This window comes from Oncorhynchus mykiss, chromosome 11 (genome assembly GCF_057628025.1).
Source record: "Oncorhynchus mykiss isolate SJ-2025 chromosome 11, ASM5762802v1, whole genome shotgun sequence".
In the NCBI taxonomy this organism is placed as follows: Eukaryota; Metazoa; Chordata; class Actinopteri; order Salmoniformes; family Salmonidae; genus Oncorhynchus; species Oncorhynchus mykiss.
Window position 1 is genome coordinate 56,469,286 of NC_143032.1, and position 19,889 is coordinate 56,489,174.

Below are 19,889 nucleotides of genomic sequence, written 5' to 3' on the forward strand. Positions count from 1 at the left end.
GACAACTTTTGAGTAAAAACGTTTAAAAGCAACAGATACCATTAATGAGAAGGGGCTAGCTACCGAGTGGCTAGGACAGGCAAGCCCCATACTATATTGGAGGACTTAATTCTTCCTCCTGCTGTGGATATGGCTCGGACAATGCTGGGGGAAAAGGCCAAAACAACTATACAGACAATGCCTTCATCAAACAACACTGTTTCACGACGCATCAGTGACATGGCAGGAGATGTTTTGAAACATTTACTGCTTCGCATACAAGCCAGTAAATGATATGCGTTACAGCAGGATGAGTCAACAGATGTGGTGGGCCTTAGCACAGGTCATGGTATGTGTCTGTTACGTTTATGGAGGGTCAATTAAGGAAAACATCCTCTTCTGCAAACCACTGGAAACCAGGACAACAGGAGAGGATATTTTTAAAGTACTGGACAGCTTTGTGCCTTCAAATGGACTTTGGTGGTCAAAATGTGTTGGTATCTGTACTGATGGCGCAAAAGCCATGACAAGGAGACATTTTGGAGTAGTAAGCAGTTGCTCCCAACGCCACTTGGGTACACTGCAGCATACACTAAGAGGCTCTTGCTGCCAAAGGAATGTCTGACAGCTTGAAAGACGTTTTGGACACTACTGTGAAAATGGTTAACTTTGTTACAGCAAGGCCCCAGAACTCTCATGTATTTTCTGCACTATGCAATGATATGGGCAAAGACCATGTAGTGCTTTTATAACATACAGAAGTGCGCTGGTTATCAAGGGGCAAAGTTTTTAAAAAAGTTTAAAAAATAATAATTGAGAGACGAGCTTAAAGTTTTCTTTACTGACCATAATTTTCACTTGTCTGACCGCTTGCATGATGACGAGTTTCTCACACGACTGGCCTATCTGGGTGATGTTTTTTCTTGCCTGTATTATCTGAATCTAGGATTACAAGGACTCTCCGCAACTATATTCCATGTGCGGGACAAAATTGAGGCTATGATTAAGAAGTTGGAGCTCTTCTCTCTCTGCATTAACAAGGACAACACACAGGTCTTTCCATCATTGGATGATTTATTGTGTGCAAATGAACTCAAGCTTACAGACAATGTCAAATGTGATATAGTGAAGCACCTGAGTGAGTTGGCTGCACAATTCCGTAGGTACTTTCCCGAAACGGATGACACAAACAACTTGATTTGTTATCCCGTTCATGCCCTGGCTCCAGTCCACTTACCGTTATCTGAACAAGAGAGCCTCATCGAAATTGCAACAAGTGGTTCTGTGAAAATTGAATTTAATCAGAAGCCACTGCCAATATTTCTGTATTGGGCTGTGCTCAGAGTATCCTGCCTTGGCAAATCCTCCTGTTAAGACACTGATGCCCTTTGCAACCACGTACCTATGTGAGAGTGGATTCTCTGCCCTCACTTGAATGAAACTAAATACAGGCATAGACTGTGTGTGGAAAATGATTTAAGCCTGAGACTCTCTCCAATACAACCCAACATTGCAGAGTTACAGTATGTGCATCCTTTCAAGCACACCCTTCTCATTAACCTGTGGTGAGTTATTCACCATTTTTGATGAACCAATAAAATGTCATCTGTAAGATGGCTAAATAAAGAGCAAAATGATTGATTATTATTATATTATTATTTGTGCCCTGGACCTATAAGAGCTCTTTGTCACTTCCCACTAGATGGGTTGTGACAAAAACTCACACACATTCTTATGTTTAATAAATGTATCGTATAGTGTGTGTGTGTGTGTGTGTGTGTGTGTGTGTGTGTGTGTGTGTGTGTGTGTGTGTGTGTGTGTGTGTGTGTGTGTGTGTGTGTGTGTGTGTGTGTGTGTGTGTGTGTGTGTGTGTGTGTGTGTGTGTGTGTGTGGCATGCTTACAATGATGGCAAAAAACAACATTTGAGAGTGCGCTGACCCTGGTGCTATAGAGGGGATACGCAACTGGAGGTTGAATGTTTGAAGGAGTACGGGACTATAAAAAGTTTTGGAACCACTGATCTAGAAGGTAGAGACAGTACAGGTGCATCAAAGCTGGGGACTGAGAGACTGAGAGACTGATAAACAGCTTCCATCTCCAGGCCATCAGACTGTTAAACAGTCATCACTAGCCGGCCTCCGCCCAGTACCCTGCCCTGAATCTCAGATACTGTTACTAGCCGACTACCACCCGGTACTCTACCATGCACCTTAGAGACTGCTGCCCTATGTATACATAGAGTCATTGGTCACTGATCACTTTAATAATGTGTACATATTGTTTTGCCCACTTTATATGTAGAGTGAGTGCACAAAACATTAGGAACACCTTTCCAATTTTTAGTTGAACCCCCTTTTGCCCTCAGAACAGCCTCAATTTGTTGGGACATGGACTCTACAAGGTGTCGAAAGCATTCTACAGGGAAGCTGGCCCATTTTGACTCCAATGCTTCCCACAGTTGTGTCAAGTTGGCTGGAAGTCCTTTGGGTGGTAGAACATTCTTGATACACAAGGGAAACTGTTGATTGAGAAAAACCCAGCAACTTTGCAGTTCTTGACACACTCAAACCAGTGCGCCTGGCACCTACTACCATACCCCGTCCAAAGACATTTAAATATTTTGTCTTGCCCATTCACCTTCTGAATGGCACACATACACAATCCATGTCTCAATTGTCTCAAGGCTTAAAAATCCTTCTTCAACCTGTCTCCTCTGCTTAATCTACACCGATTGGAGTGGATTTAACAGTTGACATTAATAAGGAATCATTGCTTTCACCTGGATTCACCTATGTCATGGAAAGAGCAGGTGCTCTTAATGTTTTGTATACTCAGTGTACAGTATATACTGTATTTTAGTCATGCCTCATCCTATATAACTACTGCTGTACACACCTTTTCTATTCACATACTATCCACTCTTTGCCTTGATGACAGCTTTGCACACTCTTAGCATTCTCTCAACCAGCTTCATGAGGTAGTCACCTGGAACGCATTTCAATTAACAGGTGTGCCTTGTTAAAAGTTCATTTGTGTTAAAAGTTCATTTCCTTTCCTTCTTAATGTGTTTGAGCCAATCAGTTGTATTGTGAAAAGGTAGTGGTGGTATACAATAAATAATAAATAAAAACCCTTGAATGAGTACGTGTGTCCAAACTTTTGACTGGTACTAAATATTTATATTCCGGACTCTGGTCTGGAAGTTAATTTCCTGCAATTCTATACATTTTGCCATGAGGTTTTGTAATGTTAACTTAAACACTGTATTCTAGTAATGCCTCATTCTAATACTGTATTTTCTGTTCTGCTGTACTGTACATTACCTAGTATATCTTATGTAAATTAATCTGGTGTACAGTATATACGTATAGATTGCATTTAGATTTCTTGTGATATTCGGGTTGTTAATTTAATTAGCTCCGACATTTCTTAATTTAGTTTTTTTAATTGCTTTATTTGTGTACTTGTTTGACATTTTACTGCATTGTTAGGAGCTAGTAAAAAGCATTTTGCTGCACCCACTATAACATCAGCTATACTGTGTCCGCGACCAATACATTTTGATTTGATTTTGAATTGATAAACCAGAGCTCAGATAACCCCTCATGATTAGAAGAGACTGTAGGCAGCAGGCAGGTGGCCAGGCTGGGATCTGGGGGAAGTGTCAGCTTGTCTGACCGCATTGAGGAGCTGTCAGGTAGATGAAGGAGCACACAGGTGGTAGCTAGACTACATTCAAGCAGCCACTGCCTTCCTAGCTGCGTGCTACATCCCCTCCAGGCTGTACTGGGGGGGGGTGTCTGGTAGTGATACACGGGTTGACTCATAACCCGTACTCCCTACGGTTATATCCGTAGGGCGGGCGGGTTTAGGATCATGAAATGTTGTGTGGATGAAGGGTGGGTGCGTGGTGGGCAGGTTGAATAAAGATAAGGGGAAAAAAACATCCATGAATGTATAATTCTTGTGCAATTCATATCTATATGTTATACAGAGGTTTTTCTTTCATTATTTGTATCTGGCATTAGTGCTTAAGCTTTAGGTCCTAACTGTATGCATGCCAAGTACATGCCAATCTCCAAATGCTTTTGGGAACTTGGGCAGAAAAAGCTAATGTAGATCCTAAATATTCAATAAACAAATTAGGAAATGTTGAAGAAAACCGTCCTTGTTCAATAAATGTTCAAGAGAAAAAAAGTGAACTGTACAGCACATTTTCTATATTTGCGGGTAAGGGTCGGGTGCAGACCTCAGATTTTCACTTTATCACATATTGTCGGGCGGTTGCGGATGGGTTATTAGCAATTAAGGGTGGGTGTCTGGAGCCTACTCAAGCCATGTTAAATGATCCTGCTCTCTTTCTCTGTGACCCAAACTACTCATCTTTCCCTTTCTCTCTCTCTCTCTCTCTCTCTCTCTCTCTACTCTCTGTCTCTCTCTCTCTCTCTCTCTCTCTCTCAAATCATAAATGAACATGGTTGTAAATTTCATCCATTCACACAGTTTAATCCAAAAAACTACAAACCTTGCGTTCCATCTCTATAACAACTTCTGTACCATGAAAATACATGTTACAATTCCTTCTGGGTCACAAAATGATGCAATTGCTATTATGAGGTTCAGTCTTTTTAGTACAAATGTGTTTCAGTGTAGCATGAATTAAGCTATCATCAGGAGAAGAAATATTGTTTATTCAATGAACCAATCGACTTTGGTAATTTAGCAATTTCTTAACAATTGAAAATGTACATTTGACATGGTCTCAAGTCTGTATGAAATAAATAGCACAATTTTGCTCATTTACAGCCAGTCTGAAAAAAGGGTTATGGTTCATAATTAAATGGCATACACATGAATTGTGATAATCATGTACTCACTAATTACATAACAAAATGTTCTCCTGTTTAAATAAAGCTTTTCAGATTCATAAGTACCTTCAAGAGCATGTTATAGTTAAATAAATAGAACGTTTTCCATTTTAACATGCACAACCAATCTGCTTGGGAAAGTATTTACACCAAACGGACACCGCAATGCATCTTTATTTTTCTGAATGTTAATATCTCTCACACACTCTTACTCAAATACACACACACACATACCCACATTGTCTCTTGTGAACACACTGTCTATTTACTATGAACACAATATCTTCTCTTTAGGGCTAAAACTATCAATGTGATCAAAATGCTAATGCTGGATGCATTATAAAGAGGACACATCTCAACAACTCACAGGTTTTTTTTTCTGGGTTTTTCAGTTTTATGGTCATACGATTAACTATGAAGTCATGCATTATGATAACTGGTGGGCCTGTAGTATTTGGTTTGCATTTTTAAAATCGGTGGCTCCATTGATTTTCTTTTTGTTGACAAAGAAAGGTGTGCAACTTTTCTGGCAGTAATATACAAATATGTTACCAATAATCTCTAGAAAAAAAGAAGAAAATTGTTTTTTTCCCCCCCAGGGAATCTCCACTGTTGAGAAACTATTTTTCTCTGTTTGAGTCCATTGTCTGCACATGATCCAGGAGTCATTGGAACAGGTCGTTGCTTCTGTCTTGTCCATAGCAGTGTGGAAACTCCTTGATGTGAGGCAGTTGAGGAAGGCGAGAAGCAGAGTTTGTGGATGATCTGCTATATTACATAATATAATTTCTGTATGTGATTCTTTCATGATGCAAAGTAAGAGTTCTGCATGGAATAGAGTCGGTCAATGGGTCCCACACGTGCTTGCATGTTCATTTCTGAAGATGCCATGAAGCAGTCACTGAGGCTGGTTAAAGATGTGTCGCTGTCTATGTCATGGAAAATTGAATCATTACCTATAAAGGAGAGAAAGAGAAAAAATAGTTGCAACAATATAATAATTTACAGTCAAAGAAAATACCATACACGGGCATTGAATAAACACAAACTGCAACTTCCAATTGCACTGATAATAAATCTGATATATTTATGACTGTCTTGCAAAGTTATAATTGTTAGTCTTGATGCCCACTTTGAATGATTGTTATTACATTCCATTACACTTCTGAAAACTGTTTTGACAATAGCGCTCTGAAAGCATTGTCCCTCTCTGGGACAGTTACTATGGATCTGAGAGGAACATGTCAACAAGAGGCATCTATCCAAAAGAGCTCAATAATAGCAAATGTTTACGTATCTCATAATTTCTCTTCCTATTATTTTTCTTGTGGGAATTGTTAACTTTATTGCACTCCCGATTTTAATGACACTGTTACAAAAGACAGGGATAGAGTGATGAAGAGACATATCTTTTAATGTTTTGGCAATATCATCCTTCCCTCTATTTATCCCATAAAAACAGAAGAAGTGTGATGAGACTGGGACTTTGGGTGTTGCAACTGCAAGACACAAAATGGAGGCATTCAGAAATGATATTACGTTTAGTAAACGATCTTTATGGGGTTGGAGACACTGCTCAAAATTGTCTTCTACCAATTTCAACCCGTATATGTAAATTAAACGGAAGAATAAAATAACTGAATCAAGTTTTATTTAAACATTTGTGTTTTGTTTGCGTTTGCATCCCAGTGTTGTCATGTGTTGCTGCCATGCTATATTGTTGTCTTAGATCTCTCTTTACGTAGTGTTGTGTTGTCTCTCTTGTCATGATGTGTGTTTTTGTCCTATATATATATATTATTATTTTTTGAATCCCAACCCCCGCCCCCGCAGGAGGCCTTTTGCGGTTTTTTGGTAGGCCGTCATTGTAAATAAGAATTTGTTCTTAACTGACTTACCTAGTTAAATAAAGGATAAATGAGAAAAAAAAACTAATAAAAATCCCTGTGATTGTCACATACAATGGTTATTTCGCATCGTGGTACATTACTTCACTCATCATTCTCACCATTGTTTTGATTATAATTCACCGCAAGCCATTTGGATTATCTAAAAGCTCCTCACATAGTCCGCAATGCAAACTGTCAGATAGCATAGCATTGCATGTCACTAAACCCCATACACAGACAGAGAGAACGTATTGAGTGATTGTGGGGCGGGAGGGGGAGGGGGAGGGGGAGGGGGAGGGGGAGGGGGAGTAGAAAACATGTTGGATTGATTTTGAAATGAACTTCAAAATAAACCAGTGGCCTGTGAGTATGTTTGTGTCATCTCATGTGGAAGGGGGCTGCTTGTACTTTGTGCGAGCAGCCTAAGCCAGGGCTCTGTGGCCTGAACACATGTCCCACACTGGGGAGCATGTAAGGTTGAGCAGGGGGGTAGGGGGGTGGCTGCTCACCATATGGGTTCATGTGGTCTCCGGGCATCTGTGGGGGAGTGAGGCCCTGCTGGAAGGGGTCTGTACTGTAGCCGTTCTGATCCATGGCAACCAGTTGCTGCTGGGGCGGGGCCAGTGGCGTGAAGGAGTTCATCATGCCCTCCATCCGATTGGACATCACCTCTGAAACACAGCCAACCACGTGGAGAAAGACTTTACATGAAGACTCTTGTGTTCCTGGGAGGAAAACCATCAACTCTAAATCTAATACAGAAACTAGACCATGAGCACTGTCTCCATGGAAACCCTCTCTGCTCTGCTGTGGCCAAGGGAGATTCTCCCAGCATTCCCTTGAAGAAGGCAGCTCTTGACTCACTCAGCGGTGAGTGGGACGCACACACAGCCCTTGTGGGTTTGAGACTGGAGCCCACCACCCTGCACTTTCCTTTACAGTGGTGAGCCCTTGTGAAAAGATGTCTGTCATTCATTTATTTGGGGTTCCAGAAGTTTCCATCACATATGTCTGCTGTAATGCTTTCTTGTTTAAGTTAACTGTACTCAGTACATTTTGTTATCTAAAATACATATATCTCCTCACATACTATCCTATCCAGTATTCACAATATGCACTTTTGGGCAACAGCATTTCAGGGCATACTGTATGCCTTTCCCTACAGAGTTTGACAAAATATTCTAGAGCTGTTGAGTAATAAAATGTAAATGTAAGCCTTGGGATTTCCAGGTAGCTGCTTCAGCTTGTACAGCTATATTTATGTACTGTGTGCAACATCTCTTAAATTGTGTATCTTCTGTCTTGTGTATACTTTGTGTAGATTCTTCCTCCTCACTGTTATATATCTTGTGTTTTCTTACAAGATTGTGAAACCAAATCCTTTCTCCATAGTGGATGTGTGTTTTTCAATTAAGCTTTCATATATGCCTGGAATCATATCATTACTACCATTTTATCTAAAATTCCAAATATAATATCATTTGTGAACATTTTACTAGTGATTCTTCCTCACGGTGTGGTACAGTGCCAAGGCATTTGTCTTGAATTCTGAGAAGATTACCTCTGAACCCTTGTTGGTGTGGCTCTAACCCTGACAAACAGTTTGTATGACGTCATTACAGGAGTGGAGTTTCTGAACGGGAACGTGAGTGTTTGACCTGGCTACAGCATGGGGACTACAGTTCTCACACAGGATGGGTCATTTTATATACAAGACTGATTAACAGGTTTTCATTTGTAAATCTCCCAACCCACACACACAGCTGACACGGTCTCCCATGTACCACGCCTGACTGGAGCCAGAGACGCTAGCTAGCCTCCTCCACCTCCCCCCCCCCACACACCAGTGGAAACTAGGGCTAATGCGTGGGAGGTCACACACGAGCAGAAGCCATTACGTCCGTTCTACTCCAAAGGTTTGCATGTTGCCTCAATTAATGCCATCTTTTGGAGTGGTCACACAGAGCTGTGGTATACAGTATGTGATTATCCTGCCTCTGTGTTTCTCATTGAAGTGCCATGCTGCACGTTTAGCTGGCAGAATCATCATTTTTATTTATGTTATGTGATAATCCCAGATCAGAATTTTTAACACCATGTCAAATGCAAAATAATTGTCTAAAGCCATGGTAATACGGAAGCAGTAACATCTGTTTTTAAACTACCGAAAAGCTATTGAAAATTATTCTGGGGCAGTGGTTATTGGCTCTCTTCAGCCCAAACTGTAGACTGTATACTGTACCTTGGCCAAGCCTTTGAGAATTCTGTTGTTCTTGTTGCTGTTGCTGTCTCCTTGCCATCTTCTTCATCTAAAAAAAAAAGACAGAGTTTTAAGTAACTCCCCAAACTAAGGTGCTGTTTTTCATTTGAAAACAATGCTTCTTGTTGCTCACCCCTGAGTGAACTATAGGAACACGTATCTGACTGTACTTTGTTATCAAAGGCTTTTTAAGATAATATCAAAAAAGGAGGTGGATGTAGACATCCAACGTATGACTGAGGTAGATTTGAATGCATTGCACTTTAACTTTACAGAGTTAAATGGAATGCAATGAAATAGTTACATGTATTGTTGATATCTGTGGTGATTTGTTAGCTCCAATACTGTAATGTTTGAACACTCCTGCCAATCTATGTGTACTGCATTGCTATTACTACATTGGTCTCTTGATTAGTAACAAATAACATAATTATCACAAACAGTGCCTTTCTGGTGGTTGTGCTCTCACCTTGGCTCTCTGGTTTTGAAACCACACCTGCACCACACGAACACTGAGGCCTGTCTCAGCAGCTAGGGTCTCCCTTACCTTTAACAAGTCAACACAAATGCATTTCAACATCCCACAAGAAAACAAACACCTAACTACAGATTGTGGCAGTCTTTTTGGACCTATTGGTTACTGCCTCTTCAAAGCTTTGGAGCGGGTGCAGTGAATGCTTTTAGGGCCTCCACTATGGATGCAGTTCCTCTCTTTCAGAATGTCATTTGGCGCAGGGCAGATGGGCTGCGTTACCCTCTACCTCAGTTAACACAGACCAGAGTGTTGCTAGCCACTTCAAAGCACAGCTCCGAGGTGCTGGAGATTTTTCAAATTTGAGAATTTTATTTGTAAAACTACTGTAGGCCTCATGGCATTCCTCCAATTCTCCACATGTCAGTCTGTCCATGGGGATATTATGAAATATTAGTATTGGATTTGCATCTACAGTATACTACAAAAATAACTCAAAGTAAGCTTAAAAGATTGATTTTGTTGCTTCTCTTCTCACAAATGCCAGCTTTCAGTTCATACTGTGTGTATACTGTAGCAGTGCAGACATTTACAGTAGTTTTCCCAATCTAGGTCATTATTTCAGGTCATTCTCTGTAGCCTAAATACACTTGTTCCTCGTAGCTACTTTTGTGCTCAAACTGCAGCTAGCCGCCTTCGTGCTCGAGGTTAAACAAAGTGTTAGTTTTCACCTCCGTTGAGTGTTCAGTAGGCAGACAGTGGGATTAACTCTGTCTGTCTGGTGAAAATAGAGCTGCTTTGGTGGTGACTAGGTCATGTGGAGGAGAGGAGAAGGTCTCACCTTTCTGCAGGGCTTGGAGGACACCTCGAAGGAGGCTTTGAAGGCTCGTCTCTGCTGAGTGTTCAGAATGGTGCGGGGTCGCTTGGGCCTTCTGGGGTCCTTCCCATCATCTCCCTTGCCCTGGCCTCCGGTGACTTTCTCCTGCTTGATACCCAGATCCCCATCGTCGCTTTTCTCTGCATGGAGATACCATTTTTCACCAATATCAGTATGGGTTTGAGCTGACACCTTCTCAGAAAGTCTGCTGATAAATAGACGTTCATTCCAATTCCAAGAGATTCCGACTCCACAAGAGTATCCATAATGAAAGGAGACACGTGGATTTAATAGTTTCTTATGAATTTATTACAAAACGAATAGTGCACGATTAGACTTTCAGAGGACTTACCAGAAAAGCACAATGTTATATGCACATTTGTCATTGGATTTGACATTATGTCATTGGTAATTAATTACACTCAGCTTTGGCTGTTTGGTAAGAATTGTACAGAGCGGATCCACCTCAACATGAAAAGGAAGCATGACCACATATAGGAAATGAACTCAAAATATCAGAGGAAATATCAAATACAGATTTCAGAACCTGAAAATAATAGTAAAATGTACACTGGGTCCCAACAGACAAAAATACTATAAAGATGCTATGCATAAAGAATACAATTGGAAAAGGTTCTAAGACATTCTTACCAAAAGGTGGAAAGCTGATGGGTTTTGTTATTGTCTATTGTAATTGTATGTATCCATAAAGGGATCTTGGTGTCTGTCCATTGGCACACATAATGTGCCATCTTTTATCATCACATAGTGTGATGGACATTAGACCATTAATCTTACAAGCAATGTCAGTGTACATAATATAAAGATACTCGTACTTAAAATGCTAAACTTCATGAGTTTACAAAGATAATGATCAAATCCAATGTTAAATCATGTATCCCTAATGCATTCATTACAACATTCAAGGCCTGGGTGAGTGAAAAGCAGTGTTCTCAGAAACAGCAGCACTTTCAATTAAAGCAACAAATGATGTGGGCTTCCTGTGATGGCTTGGAGATGCATACATGATGGTTTCGTTCTGTCTGCTGTCATCTGGTTCTGATTCTCTACTGTAAATAGTGTGGTGTAGTATGCTAAACTGTATTTCACCAGTTGATTTCTATATTTTATTTTCTGTATATGCCGAGGTTAACCTCTGTTCATGTAAAATCTTGAATTTGGAGACACTCCAAAAGAATGCCCATGTGCTCCACTAGGACAAAACGAAGCGTGGAAGTAAAATAAATATTCCTTTAAGTTGACAAAAGTTGACACAGACAGATGTGTTTGACAAATTCTCTGCCTTTGTGTGCATGTTTAAATGAGAGCCAGATGGGTCTGAACAGTGAGGCTTGGCGAGATGCCTCATTGTGTGGAGGCGAGGGGTACAGAGGAGAAGATAAGAGGAGCTCCGCTCGGCCCTCTGTCGAAAGGCCCTAAATCCTCCCGTCAGTCATCATGATACACCGATTTAATTATTTCCAGCAAAAGAGCCCGCCGGCACAAGGACCCAACAAGACATTAATACAGTGCCTTTTTGTCTTCCGTTTCCACTTCCTAGCCCAATACCTTTTTGTCCTCCCTGTTTCCACTTCCTAGCCCAATACCTTTTTGTCCTCCCTGTTTCCACTTCCTAGCCCAATACCTTTTTGTCCTCCCTGTTTCCACTTCCTAGCCCAATACATTTTTGTCCTCCCTGTTTCCACTTCCTAGCCCAATACCTTTTTGTCCTCCCTGTTTCCACTTCCTAGCCCAATACCTTTTTGTCCTCCCTGTTTCCACTTCCTAGCCCAATACCTTTTTGTCCTCCCTGTTTCCACTTCCTAGCCCAATACCTTTTTGTCCTCCCTGTTTCCACTTCCTAGCCCAATACCTTTTTGTCCTCCCTGTTTCCACTTCCTAGCCCAATACCTTTTTGCTCCCTGCCCATAATATCCATTGTACATAGAATAAAATGAATGAATGACTGAATTCAATCACTCAAAACTGTGGGTCTCACCCAGAATACATTTTCATACTTTTCTGTGTTTGCGTGAGTGCGAGTGTGTGTTCTTCTGTTTCTGCGTGTACTGTATTGTACTGTACTGACTGCGATAGGATTTGGTCTTACCTGAGTCGGAGTCGTCCGGGCTGACAGAACTGAGCAGGTCCTTCTCCTTCTCATAGTCACTCTTACACAGCAGCTGGCCCTCCTTCAAGACAAATTCATCCCCTTTTCTCAGCTGCCGGTCACACACGCAGCAGGAGAAGCAGTTGAGGTGGTATACACACTCCAGAGCACGCATCACAAACTCTGTGGGGGCGATCTTCTCCAGGCATCCACTGCACTTGGCGGCAAACAATCTATGGAAGGTGAGAGAAAAGGCACCATTACTAATCAGATGAATAAAAAACGTACGTTACATTAATAACACAATCTGATCACAGAATCAAGGGGGGTCAACTTAGTCTCCCGAGCTTGACCTGTCATCATGGGCTTTTGATTAACAGGGTTTGCGGGTGGCAGGCCGCTGTGGCTGATCCTGTGGGCAGCCAGTACCAGTGAGTGGTCCCTTTGACTGGAGTTCATATGTGTATGTGACTAGGGTCCCCCTATCCCCACGCCACTCCAACAGAGCTGGGTCATGGGCACCTAAATGCCTCTTAGCCTCAGACAGCTGACCGACACTGGGTTCAGTCAGTTATGATGCTCAATTAGAATCAGCACATTAAAATTTCCTTTTTTCTCTTTTTACTTGTTTATCATAATCACTGTTTCTCTGTCAGATTAGCATCTGATTATTTGCAGGTTGTCAGCATGGTCTGTTTGAGTAATGATTAGGAACTGGAACATGGCCACTGTGTCGTCATACTTTTCTACACCCACTATATCTGATTAATCTCCTCCTACTCATCACACTGTTTTAAATCTCATCTGGCCATCCTAAACCAGCCTCTATGGTGCACGGCTACATTAACACCTCCATCTTCCATAATATATTTTCAGGAAGATGTCAAACTTTTTGTATTCTTTTATTGGTGGCTGGGAGAGTTTTAATTCATTTGCTGTCGTTCAGAAGGAGAATCATTAACTGGGCAAGGAGGCAGAGAGTGTGGTTGATCTTGTCCAGCCGTGAAGCTGGTTTTATTAGCATGCTCTTTGTTTTCGTTGGTCTGGAGGACAGCTGGCTGCCGCCTATCTATTTGTGGTGAACATCTATTTCATTGTGCAAGGGAGAGAGCGAGAGGGAGGGAATAGAGAAAGAGAGAGAGAGCAGCAATTGACATCATCTGCTGTTTCAGGACAGGGATGAGCGATAGTGATGAATATGTTTAAATATGAGGGGAGAGAAACCCAAGGAAGGTTTTGTCATGTTAATAATATTGTAGGTGCTGATTGAGAACTGATAGGAGTTTGTGTCTGCCACACAGTTCAGTAGAGCAGCTGCTGGCATGGTTGAAACAAGAGACACGTTCGGTTGCTGTTTCTAGTCTCTACATCTCATATCAGCTCCATCTTTGAGCAGCCATTTACTACAAATCAGACTGTTTTCTCACTATTATGGCAAAACAACAGAGATATCAGAATTGGCACACGCATGCTTTAATCTTTCAATTATTACAATACATTAAGAAGATTATTATTAAACTATGGAAAAACCTAGAGGATAATCGCTTAATAAATATATTTTTGCACATTTTGCAAACAAGCTGACTTCTTGTGAAAGCAACTTACAGACCTACAGCATGATGCTTATCTGCTCAACGATGAAATTACTGTGTTCCAACAAAATATGTCATTCATATAATCTTAAACATAACCTAATATTAATTCCCACTGAGACCAAAGTATCTTTTGCAAGGCAGCCCTGCATTACATGGGCAGCAAGCAATTACACATTAAATATTCAAGCTGTGTCAAACGATAATAGCAGGGACATACATACAGATGTAGGATCTTAATTTGAACCAGTTTGCTACAGCAGGAAAATAATCCTGCATTAACAGGAAATGTGAATTATTATCTGGATTATAATTAATGGATTTTTTTGTAGGGGTTGATATATTTTTCGTTAGGGCAAATCAAGTCTGAAATTTTAAAGTAGAAATTACAAACTTAAACCTTGAATACACTAAAAGTTTGCATTTCCTGCTGTGCAGGAAAATTCTCAGCAACAAAAGAGTGAACAAATTAAGGTCCTACATCTGTAATCCAATATCTACCGCAAAAGTGTAGGAGTAAAACATAAAGTCCTCGTGGATCAACCTTACAGTTGCATGGAATGTTGGCTATCGCTGTTTAAACAAATCAAAATATTCACAAGATAGATGAATAATGATTCATAACTTTAGAGAGAAGGACTGTCTAACTGTTGCATGCTGGGATTGAGGGACATGAGGGGATGAATGTGTGGTGACCAGCCCAGAGGTCCAGCTCTAATGTTTAGCTAATGATTGGCGTCTGAGAGGAGAAAGGCAGAGGAAATGACTTGTTAGTATGGTTTTGATATGTCCCAGATTCCACATTCATGCCTCCATTCATTCATTCGCTCTCTCAAATCTTCTCACCCAGATAAAAACATTCTTATTCAGGCCATTCTTTTCTTTCTTTCTTTTCCTCTACGATTCTAATCTTGTAAGCCATTATTTTCCTATTTCCCCTCTGTCACTTTGCATTATTTTTGGTGCTGTAATTCCTATTTGTCCCTTCTGGAATCTTCCTGTCCTGCTTTGTCCTCTGGTCTAATCCAGACTTCTAGCCTGTTTTCGGCCCCTGTACCCCATTCTCAGTGGGGTTCAGATGGAATATCCATGCATGACGCCCCTTCTATGGCAACCACACCTCCACAGGAAGGCAACGGCGACTTTTCGGATGGGCAGAGAGGGCCTTTCAGAAGCTGGCAGCAGAAGTAAATCCTTCTCTAAGGAACAAGGGGAATTAGCAGGGAGCACTGGACTAGGGATTTAACCCCTCTCCTTTGAAAGGCCCAGTCACTCCGACTCCCGCGGCTAGCTACAATCAAACAGAGGGGGGAGGGGGGGGGGGGGTCGCGGTGCAGAAAGGAGAACACAGCTCCCTGAATGACACAAGCACTGGATTGTGGAGGAGCCTAATCCCACTTTAATACCTTTCCAAGTTCAGCTCCTAAAGAATGCTCTTTAAAACAACACCAGTGTGTGAGCAGTAAAGGACAACCAGAGGGAGGCACGCTATTCAACCTCCATACCATTACCTGATTAGCAGATAGAGGCCCAGGCGGTGGGGAGAACATGCCCACGGGAGACAGGGGAAAGACACAGATGATGATGATCACGCTGATCTGTAAAATACTATAATAAACACATCAACTATCAAGGTCATGCTGACTCCAGCCCTAAGATGAACAGGGTCTGCAGTTTGAAGTGTAGGCTGAGCTCTTTGTAAAAGCTAATGGGGCAAGAGGGATACGATGCAGCCGTTGGTGTAGTGCTGGGCTAGCATGGTTTGTTAATATCCTTTTACAACTCCACTCATATCACTCAAAAATGACAAACTGTCTCAAAGACTCAAAATGCCATTTGAAATCAGAATCTGCCCAAAATGAACCAACGAAAAAAGAATGCATCAGTTTCTGCTGCTGCCCATAGTGACCCGTCTATTGAAGCCTGCGTTAAGAAGTCTGTTATTTGTTGTGTGCTCAGCAGCTGTGCTGTTGTACATTTACTGAGGACGGAGAGAGAGCACGGACCACAAAGAGGACCACCAGCCAGCAGGATCCTCTGTCCCTGCTTTCGTTTGCAGTCAGGATCTGCGTTTCTCTCCTCCCACACCTGAGCGCACAGATCAGCCCATAAGACCCTCTAGTGTGGATCAATGACCACGTTTCAAGCAGCAAAGTGCCAATATTTACCCAGGCGTTCTCAGCATTGGACCTCATCAGTAGAATAAGAGATAATCTCAGCAGATACCTTTTAAGATGGCTCCTAGGGGAATCATTCATCCTTCCATCCTTCCATCTCTTAGCACTCAATATCTTTGCCTCTCTCTCTCTCTCTCTCTCTCTCTCTCTCTCTCTCTCTCTCTCTCTCTCTCTCTCTCTCTCTCGCTCTCTCTCTCTCTCTCTCTCTCTCTCTCTCTCTCTCTCTCCCTCTCTCTCCTTTTCTGCCATGCTCACATTCTAGCTAGCTCTACTGAGATTCACAAGAACCTATACTCTCACCTTGCTAAAAGCAATGTAAAACAGTAAATGGAAAAGCAGCATTTCATCATTACTCTGCATTCACCTATGGCGAATTCAGCTATGCACCCTCAAAGTACTTTAAGATGGAAAATACTCAACTGTTCGAAAAGCTTCCTCAGATAGAGATATTTAACAACAACAAAAATATATCCCTGGTCTGGTCAAAGGATAAGCTCAGTGCAGCTGAGAAGCCTCAGCCTTTGGAGTCGTGGGTTTTCACCTCCCTGTTCCTCTTCTTTCTTTCTCCTGCTAAGGCCCACTGCAGAAGTATGCACTTTCCCTTTGAACAGATTAGAAGCAACTTAAAGTGTGACAACATCTTAAGCTTTCACCACATGTTGCCAATGATTTCCCACTAAAGACATTACTTTCAATGCTTCTGCCACAGTGATAAGGATCAGGCTGAGAGAAAGGGATAAAAGAGGAGCCCGGAGGATGAGAAAGAGGAATGGAGGAGTTTGTGGCTTGATAATCATGGTACATTTAGCAACACATGGTCTCGTCTCACCTACTCCCCTTTTGCTATTAAACAACCAGAGAAATAGCATAACAATTTAGTGGGAGAATAGCCCAGGCTATTATGTCCTCGCATCCCCTTCAAAAGAAAGAGAGGATCAGGATTAACCCACGGAACAGCTGTAAACAATCACTTTGAAGATGGCCCTCCTTGTTTCACTAGGAAGCGGGTGGGCCTGTAAGGCTGGCCATGTCAATCACCCAGACGTGAGGGATGAGGTGTATGGAACAGGGTCACAGCCACAGGAAGGTCTCCGGACACTGAATGCAGACTGAGGACCTGTGGAGCAATCGGTCAACACCGCATGGCTGGAAGCTCATTGATTTACAGGCTACATCTCTGGCTTGACCTTTCTCTCCAGCCATCCATCTCCACCGCAGTCCAACAAGAGCCCAAGTTGCCTGTCTCCTGGAAACCAAGGAGAAGGGTGGAGGCAGTGACCAGAGGAGAGAGGGGTGGAGGGAAAGACCAGAGGAAAGAGGGGTGGAGGTAGAGACCAGAGAGACCAGAAGAGAGAGGAGTGGAGGGAGAGACCAGAGAAGAGAAGGGTGGAAGGAGAGACCAGAGGAGAGAGGGGTGGAGGGAAAGACCAGAGGATAGAGGGGTGGAGGTAGAGACCAGAGAGACCAGAAGAGAGGGGAGTGGAGGGAGAGACCAGAGAAGAGAAGGGTGGAAGGAGAGACCAGAGGAGAGAGGGGTGGAGGGAAAGACCAGAGGATAGAGGGGTGGAGGGAGAGGCCAGAGGCCAAGGATACTGATAAACAGCAGCTCCTGTTAAAAACATGGTAACTCTGTTCCAAGGAAGACTGAAGAGTAACCGCATGAATATTAGATATAGAGTTGAACAGCTTTACTGGTAGTGGATGTATGTTACGCGCAAAAACATTTTATGCCCAGATGTTCCTTTGTGCATAGATGGCGATCCTTAACATTTAGAAAATGACTTTGTTATGTACAATTGTGTTGGCTACTAGACAGCACTTTAGACCACAGAGGCACGTGTTCTAAATATAGCAGCCTCAACTATAACCCTACTTTGTCTAATTGCTTACAGTGATAACCACAGTTGTAAAACACACAGCATAGAGAGGGACTTGACATGCGAGAGTATGGACTGTCATCATAACTAAAACAACACTAAACTTGTTAATTTACACTCAATTACATTTCAAAACTAGGGCATAACAAAATGGTAATCTAGAGCACCATTACTTTTAATAATCCTAAAGGATATGGCTCCATGACAGTATGGTCTCAGCATGGATCTTAGGTTGGTGTGTTTAGACACGTGTAGAAAGTAATGAAGCCAAATAAGAAGTGCCATCCTTCTAGTCCCCAGGGCCAGCTCCAGTCAGCCCTAAAACCTGCTTAATCACCCCCCTCCCCGCTAACAAAACATTAGCATAGTAATGGACTTCAAATGGAGCCGCTTTGTTTTTTAATTAAACTCTCAGCAGGTAAAAGTAACCCATTAGAGGAAAATGTACACACTACTAACGGCTCAAAGGTGCCATCTCCATCACTTCCCTCACACATGGGCTCTCCCTCTATACTATATAGTGAGGCTGGCATTTGTAAGATGCCTTGCTGAAGGAAGCTATGAGCGCATGTGCACCTGACCCAAAATGGATATCACTATGTTTTAAACATTAGTTACATAGTGAGTCACAGTCTGGGCTGAGGTGTTATTCTCATCACTTGACCCCCACTGCCGGTCTGGCTCAGATGAACACACTGTTTCTATGACTACATGATCTCCTATGTACTGGAATGCTGAAAGATTTCTTCAGGCAAGCCTCTGGCCACACAGACAGCCAGCCGGCTAGTCATGTTAGATTGGGCAATATCACTGTATTACACAACTACACACAGCAAACCTCTGCTTTTAGTCACATTCAAATGATCACATGCCAATAATTGTGTTTTTCCCACACTAGTCTAGAGATGAAACAAGGTGAAACAAGTTGTGTTATGTCGTTCAGTATCAATGTCAAATGTCTACACATCGCTTTAGATGGCAAAATGCATGAACTTCTATGGCAGGTGTTTGTTCCCTTAAAATGGCAATATGTCTACTGCAGCATGTTGGTCTTCCAGGTTCACCAGATGCTGTAAACCCTGTGGGCACAACCTGACAGTCAGCTGTGGGAGGATAAAAGGACCTGTCACTGGGAAAGCCTCATCACACGTATAGGAAAAGGCCAGACACCAACCAGGGTGTTGCTGCTGCCTATCATAAGGCTCTGTCTATCATTTACCAGACATTCTGCGGCACCGGCAATCAGAACACAGAGCTAGAAGCAACACCTACATGCCTCCAAGCATTGATCAAGTTGTTGTGCACTTAAGACTGACATTCTTTGTGATTTCTTACAGCCAGTGCTCCGTGTCTGTGCTATCGAGTCCCATAGGGTTGATGTTGAGCTTAAAGGCCTGCTTGTGTGACATCATCACCATCTTTCTCATGAGTTTATAATAGATGCAAATTACACCACACAGTTAAGCTCTCGCTTTGTCACTCTGTAGTCAAGACAGAGAGAGAGGTAACTTTCTCTGCATGTTAGGGAAAGAGTTGTGCTTCAAGCACACAGTGAAAGAAAAGCTCATGTTGAAATGTGAAAGGACAGTGAGAGCGCTGGCCAGCAGAAGAGGCTGAGTACACAACTAAGCGGGCGAGCAGGCAGCCAGGTACACAAGTGCTGTTTGGACAGCTGTAGTTTCTGTGGATGGACACTCAATGCAACATCGCATTCAAGCCCTGCTTCCACACAGACAGTGTCATCACTCACTTTGCATTATAGAGTGGGGTACAGGGTTGGATAGGTT

At 42.2% G+C, this 19,889-nt stretch overlaps 1 protein-coding gene across 3 annotated transcripts in view; it reads right to left on the reverse strand.

Annotated features, from left to right (window-relative positions):
* Window positions 1–4,650: 4,650 nt before the first annotated feature.
* Window positions 4,651–19,889, reverse strand: part of LOC110535967 (LIM/homeobox protein LMX-1.2) — a 55,766-nt gene continuing 40,527 nt past the window's right edge. For all 3 annotated transcript variants that reach the window (XM_036935795.2, XM_021621386.3, XM_021621387.3), the window contains 6 exons: window positions 12,457–12,689; window positions 10,311–10,486; window positions 9,467–9,544; window positions 8,980–9,046; window positions 7,247–7,408; window positions 4,651–5,804 (listed from right to left, as the gene is read on the reverse strand). In XM_036935795.2, the coding sequence (XP_036791690.1) occupies window positions 5,653–5,804; window positions 7,247–7,408; window positions 8,980–9,046; window positions 9,467–9,544; window positions 10,311–10,486; window positions 12,457–12,689 (868 nt within the window). In that variant the 3' untranslated portion in view covers window positions 4,651–5,652. The remainder of the gene's footprint in view (window positions 5,805–7,246; window positions 7,409–8,979; window positions 9,047–9,466; window positions 9,545–10,310; window positions 10,487–12,456; window positions 12,690–19,889) is intronic.